Below are 7,008 nucleotides of genomic sequence, written 5' to 3'. Positions count from 1 at the left end.
GCCCATTTTAATAGCCTAAGCCATATGTCAGTACCTTGGAGAGCTTCCAATTTTACGCCAACGCTCCCCTACGTTCTCAGAAAAGACAGGTTTTCAATCGCCAAAGGAAAATAGGAAGCATTGTACATTGATATGTTCCACGATTTTTTGAAACCTAAAAGGTTATTTCATTTTTCATTTTCCTACCTGAAAATGGACTTCCTTTTTGCCCCATTTAAAATAAAACCGCCCATGGTTTGTGATCTTGTGAAACTTTATTTAAGCATCTTTATGGTATTTTTTTCCTATAGGAAACATTTCTTTGCCACGTCTGCAAACCAAAATATGCTTTTCCAAGGAGCTTCTAAGAGAAAATCAGCTCTCCCTATTTCGAGTGGTTTTTGTTCATTGGTAAGACCTATTTCTGAAGACATCATGGAAGCAAAGTGTGGGTCTCCACAGGTGTAGCCAGGAGCTGCCCCACCGCAGGAGGGAGGCCCCTCCACGCCCTGCCGCGCACGCGCACGCGCTTCCCGCCCCCACCTGACCGCACCTGCCAGGTCACAAACCCCTTTCCACCGGCTCGCGCTCCCTCCCGGAGGCTCAGTCTTGTCTCCTGTTGATTGGTCGGAGCCCAAGAGGGCGCGTCCAATCAGCAATCCCTCCTGCGCAACCTACGCCCGCTCTTCCCGCCCCTCTGGGGCCCGACCTTCTTTGTGACTGGTGCGCGCGCAGGCCACTCAGCGCGGCGGGAGAGGTGTGCAGGGGCGGGGCGCAGGTGCGGCGGCGCGGCGGCGGGGCCGCGAGGCGGGCGGCGAGGAGGGGCGCACCGGCGACGGCGGCCGAGGCCTGGCGCGGAGCGGCGCGGGGCGGCCCCCGAGCTTTCCCGCGGCGAGCAGGTGGTCCACGCCGCGCCGCAGCAGCGCGGCGGGGAGGGCGGCGCGGGGGACGGCGGCCCGGCCATGGAAGAGACGCGGCCGCCGCCGCAGGCCGCGCTGTCGCTGTGCGACAGCCTCGTCATCTGGGTGAGTACGAGGCGAGGCGAGGCGCGGGGCCGGGCGAGTCGGCCGGCCGCCCGTCTGTCCCCAGGTGAGCCCGAGGAGCGGCCGGGCCGCGCGCCCCCGCGCCTGCCGTCGCCCTCGAGGAGGGAGTGCACCTGCGGGTCGCGCGGCAGGGGCGTGCGCGGGTGCGCGGGGTGGAGGAGCTCCAGGGGGCGGGGGAGGGAGGCTCGTCTTCCCGCGATCGTGCTCCTAACGGCTGGGGCTGGAGCCGAGCCCCCGTCCCCTTTCCTGCCCCCTGGCCCGTTTTCTCCCTGCCCCGCGCCCAAGCCTGGATCGCCGACCCTCTCGCCTTGTGTCTGCTGAACGGCCTGCCCAGGGGACCTTTGTGCCACTTGGGAGTGAAGACCCCCTCCGAAACCGCCCTCCCACCCCAACCACCTTGCTCTACTTGGACACAGGTGGCGAAGAGCTGGTTTTAGTTCCTGGATCAGTGGTTCTCCAGGACCCTAGGACATCTGAATTTGGAGATGCCTCTTAGCAGATATGTTTCCACGTATTTCCTGCATGGAGAAAAAGATTTGTTGGGAATGGGGCTCATAGTCCCTTTTTCTCGCTGGTCCCCCTCCCCGTCCAACGAAGAAACATTTTTGTTCAAGAAAAAGACTTGGTATTTTCGTTAGCGCTTTATCCGTGTTTACTATTTTTGTTAATTTGTGTTGGGTTTGGACAGGAAGTCAGTCCCCAGTATTCCCGTCAGCAAAATGTCGTCTCACCTCTTGGAGGTGCTCAGCGACCAGGGAGCTGGCACTCAGGTGTGGTTTCTGAACCATGATGGGCAAGGTTGGTGCTCAGTGGCCCGCACAGTGCTGTTGAGGGTGCCCATCTGCGAACCACTTGTTTAGTTGCATGTAGGAGTGTGCGCAGAATGGAATGTAAACAGACTGGTCAGCGGCGGTAATCGGTTGATAAGATTTCCCAGTGATCTCCTACCATGTGTAATTCAGAAGGATGAGAAATCAGGGGAGGCTCTGTCAGTGTACGAAGTCTGTTGGAAATAACCGTAATTTAAAGCAGCTTTCACACTTCGGAGGAAAATAGCTTTTGCTTTAAGTGGAATGCAAGTATCTAGGGTTTCTGAGTGAAAAGCAATTACAGGTCACCTGTACGTTCATTTAAAATAAGTGTTAGGGGTTAGATGCTGTGTTTAAGACTGTCAGGAAACGAGGCAACATTATTTTTAATGTGTTAAAACAACTGACGAATTAAATGGTACACCCTAGTCTGTTGCTCTGTTGCTCTGACTTCATAGTAAACTTGGTCTTCGTGGTGACTTATGTATGAGGTGGTGGAGAAACAGAGGATGTTCTTGGATTGTATTAGTACAATGTTTTAAAATGTTGTGTGATTATGTCTGTTCTTTTAACCAGTATTGATTGAATTCCTGCTTTGTAGAAGGCACTGAGAAAGACAGATATCCAGAATAATCAAGGAACTTTTAATTTGAGTTGGAGTTACAATGGAAGGCAAAATTCCTTAAAAACTGCAAAAATGTTATAAACCAAATCATGAGGAATCATAGATGACAGCGTAGCATTGGTTTTTACTTCTCCATTTCTCTGCCAGGTTGCTGAAAACACTGGAGAAAATGAAATTCTTGTGTTGCCTCTACCACTGCTGCGACAGCGGCATTCCCTTGTTCCCATGACGCTGCCCAGCTTTGTGACTAAGAGTAACCACAGTTCCTCACGCATGTCTCCCTGCAAGCCTTTCTTACTACCCTCTTCCAGCCCCAAACTCTTCTCCCCCTCAGGAAAATGGCCTCCCCCTTGTCTTTGGCTCTGGCTCTAGATCCCATCCCTTCTGCATTTTTCTGTCATTTATCCTCTCTCTGTATTTACTTCTTCCTCTCAGTTGGCTCCTTCCCCTCTACATGTAAATCTGCTCAGATCTTCCCCAGCTTAAATGAAAGAACAGAGCCAGGACTCCTTATTAAACCACACTGCATTTCTCCTTCCCAGTCAGATTTCTTGAGGGTCTTTTATACTCACCCTTCATAGTTCCTGAAGCTTCATTCACCCCTCAACCCACTGCACTTGAGCTGCTTTTCTCTAAGGCCTTCACTTACTTACTGGATTTGGTAAACTGAGAACTGTTACATTATCCTTGTCTTACTCGTTGGTTCCTTTCTGAAATTATCTTCTGCCTTAGTTTCCTGAGGGCTTGTCTCTTGGCTTTCCTTTACCTCTGGATGATTCCCTGGACTTTGCTGTCTTCTTTTGCCTTTGCCAGCCACTGCTGTGTTGATGTTGCCCCACCCCCCCGACTTTCTCCAGACTCCCCTCATGCCACCGTGCTCACCATGCTGCGCCCACTTTCTGTGTCTTGAGTAAGTTAAGCTTTTTATATATACATACACACCAGAGCTTTTATATTTCTCTTCCGTCTACCTCGAATATTCTTCTTCTAGTTCTTCCAGTGACTAGCTTCTTCTCACCATTCAGTTCTTGGGTCTGTTGTCATCTTTTAGAGAGACACTGTGACAGTGAGTGGCCTACCTGTCCCCCACTCCTGTCCCATTGTAACCTGTTAGCCCTTTCTGTTGGGTCTGTAACACTTAACACTTTCTAAAGTCATTCCGTTTGCTCCTTGGCGTCAGAACCCTTGTCTGACCTGTTTACTACTCTCTTCTCGGGAACAAGCCTGGCTAGGGTCTCCAATACAACCTGAATCAAAGTGGTGATAGTAAATATCCTTGTCTTGATCCTGACCTCAGAGACCAGTATTTCACCATTCAGTATGTAGGTTGTTGTAGATACCTGGAGTGAATTTTTAACTATATCGTAGAGGATTGATGAATTTCAGCAAATAGAAATCAAGAGAAGTGAGTTTTCCAGACACAGGGAAGAATCCCTAACATTAATGTAAACGGTCTCCTTGGGCAGTAGATTGAAAGGAGATAGTGGGAGACTCGTTTGTCATGATATCCCCCGTCTCTTAATGTGCTCCCTGCCATGCTAAGTAATGTGACGTGTTGAGGGGAAGTAGTAGGACAGATAAGATTTAAAAGTTATGATGGTGCCAAAGTATGGAGGTGAGAAGCCATGAGAAAAAGTTGGTTAGGTGAAGAGCTGCCCTTTTGGCAGTCTTTAAAAGGTTATATTTTATGATTTGGAACTCATCTTAAAATAATTTTTAGAAATGTTGTACTGCTACTTAGCAAAAAATTTAGGGCTGATGGATAAAATTGGGCATCCGTGGTGGAGGGAGTATGAGAGTTTGAAGTATTTGCCATGAAGATAAATGTAACTCTTCTTCTTGGCTCTGTGACATTTGGAGGAAATGGAAAATCTTTGGACTTTACTTTCACCAATAAAATCAGAGATTGGACAAGATTGTTTTTAATGGTTCCTTTGTTTTTTGCATTCCTTGACTTTGGCACACAGGTGAAGAAAGACTAATACCAAATATATGCCCAAATTAACAAGAAACATTAAAGGCTGAATCATTCTTATGAAGATCTTAAAACAGTGATCTTTGTGAAATGAGCAGCTCGAGGAGGAGAGTATGAGAAGAGCGTTGACCCAAGCTTGAGGTTTTCTTGGCTCTCAGTTGTGAAAAACCCCTTTTCTTCCTTGATTTCTGTGACATTTATATTGAAGCAGTTCAGAAACAGCATTTCCACATTTCTGGTTGTTCACGGTATTTAAAAATAAAGAAGAAAATAAGATGGTTATTTGCCAGAACACTGTGTTTAGTGATGGAAGCCCTGTCTGTTCTTGTTGGCTTGCCTGCTGAAAAGTTTGTGCCTCTTCATGTCTGTGAAGAGTAGTGTGGAAGAATACATTTCCTTTTGTCCCTCTGCTTTGGCTTCACTCCTCCCATTGAGCTTTTTAAATACTCACTCTTGATTATAAAGCCTTTCAGTTTAGCCAAATGAAATTATATTCTCTGTTACGTAATTTGTTTTGCAACTAGTTTGAGAACTTCCAAAGACACTCCAATTTCCATGGCTGTGAGAAGGAGAAACTGGTCTTAATCTGGGCATGGTGGGCAACCAGGCAGCTACTTAATATATATATATATATATATATATACTCCTTTTACATATTTATTTACTATTTTGCCTAATATTATGTGCTCTGAAATTGTCCTTTTTAAATCACTAATCATACCCAGTTTGTAAAAAGTTGATGTAAAGTGTAAGTAGGAAGGGTTGAGAAGTGGAAGCCACAGTTTAACTGAAACTATATGATTATCTTCCTTTTTTTTGTTTATTGAGGTTATGATAGTTTACGACATTGTGAAATTTCAGTTGTGCATTGTTGTTTGTCAGTCATCTTATAGGTGCACCCCTTCACCTTCAGTGCCCACCCCCCGCCCCCCTTCCCCCTTGGAACCACTAATCTGTTCTGTTTACCCATTCGTTTGTTGTCTTCCACATATGAGTGGAATCATATAGCATTTGTCTTTCTCTATCTGGCTTATTTCACTTAACATAATACCCTCAAGGTCCATCCATGTTGTGAATGGGACACTTTCATCATTTTTTATGGCTGAGTAGTATTCCATTGTATATATATACCATATCTTCTTTATCAGTCTGTGGGCACTTAGGTTGCTTCCACGTCTTGGCTATTGTGAATGATGCTGCCATCAACATAGGGGTGCATAAGTCTCTTTGAATTGCTGATTTCAAGTTCTTTGGATAGTGATTATCTTCCTTTTAAAGATGCCCCAAACTGTGGGGTTTCTCTTCCCTGTACATCAACCCACTTGCAAAATCCTTCCTATTTTATTTTAAATATTCCATGAGGTTACTCTGTCCTCTCAGTCAGCATTACCCTAATTGTCTGTAAGCTATCTGTTTATGAGTGAGACCATTATTAACAAGCCTTCTAACTGACTCAGGCCTAAAGCCTCTCTCTGCTGCTCCCTGCGTCCCTGTCGCTGCCGTCCAAAGCACACTAAAGTGCCACTCTCTGCCTTGCTGTTCTGCGGTGCTTCTTCCTCACCCAGAGCACTAGTCTAAAGAACTGATGTGCATAAGAATCCCTTAGGGGTGTTCTGATTTAATGTGTTTGGAGATCCTGATACATGTTCTTAGGCCCCACACTTTGAGAAACCCTGACTCATAGCTAATGTGCTAACAGCTATTGAGCTTGTACCCGACACCAGGCACTGATCTAAGTACACTATGTTTGCTAATTCGTTTAATTCTCAAACCATCTTGTGATGTAGAAACTATTCTGCTGTTTCCCATAATACAGATGATACTGTTAAGGGTAAGTCCAAGCTTCTTGCCGTGGCCTTCCAGAGTGCTGACCCTGCCTTTGTTTTTAACCCCCTTGGTCATCAGGCCTTCCCTGTCCATCCTTGCGCTGGGAATCCAGTAATACTGAGCTGCACGTTGTCTGAAATACCATCTCTTTTCATGTATTTGTGCTTGTATCATGTTCCTATTTCCTGAAGCTTCTTTCTCCTGGCCTTTTCTTTACTCAAGATCTTCCATTCAGAAATCATCTCTGTGGGGCTGGCCCTGTGGCCAAGTGGTTAAGTTCGCGCGCTCTGCTTCAGCGGCCCAGGGTTCCGCCAGTTCGAATCTTGAGCGCAGACGTGGCACCGCTCATCAAGCCATGGTGAGGTGGCGTCCCACATGCCACAACTAGAAGGACCCACAACTAAAAATACACAGCTCTTTACCCAGGGGGCTTTGGGAGAAAAAGGAAGAAGAAAATCTTAAAAAAAAAAAGAGAGAGATCATCTCTAAGTCTTTCCTAAGTACAGTCCCCAGTTAGACTAGTTGACTCTTGTATATTTCAGAATATTTTGTGCCTACTGCAGTCATGAGACTAGAAATGGAATTCTCTAGAAATGATTTGTGTCTTTTTCTCTTCTCCTTAACTCTTGATTGAAGCTACTTGAAGGTAGAAACCTGGTGGTTTTCCTTTGTAGCTCCATCCTGTGCTGCACTGCTCCACGTAGAGTAGGGGTGTGGGAAGGTATCTTTGTGCACTTTGAAAGTAACTGA

At 46.5% G+C, this 7,008-nt stretch overlaps 1 protein-coding gene across 3 annotated transcripts in view; it reads left to right on the top strand.

Moving 5' to 3' along the window:
• The first annotated feature begins 727 nt into the window (after positions 1-727).
• The window catches only part of HOOK1 (hook microtubule tethering protein 1), a 63,601-nt gene continuing 57,320 nt past the window's right edge, over positions 728-7,008 (top strand). The window contains exon 1 of one of the 3 annotated variants that reach the window (XM_070591535.1): positions 728-1,004. In XM_070591535.1, the coding sequence (XP_070447636.1) occupies positions 942-1,004 (63 nt within the window). In that variant the 5' untranslated portion in view covers positions 728-941. Of the gene's footprint in view, positions 1,648-7,008 lie in introns of all 3 variants that reach the window. The other 2 variants (XM_070591544.1, XM_070591549.1) reach the window with 2 other exon arrangements.

The sequence above is a fragment of the Equus przewalskii genome, chromosome 2 (assembly GCF_037783145.1).
Source record: "Equus przewalskii isolate Varuska chromosome 2, EquPr2, whole genome shotgun sequence".
NCBI classification, from domain to species: Eukaryota; Metazoa; Chordata; class Mammalia; order Perissodactyla; family Equidae; genus Equus; species Equus przewalskii.
The sequence above is the reverse complement of the archived record's forward strand: the minus strand, read 5'-3'. Positions and strand labels throughout refer to the sequence as shown.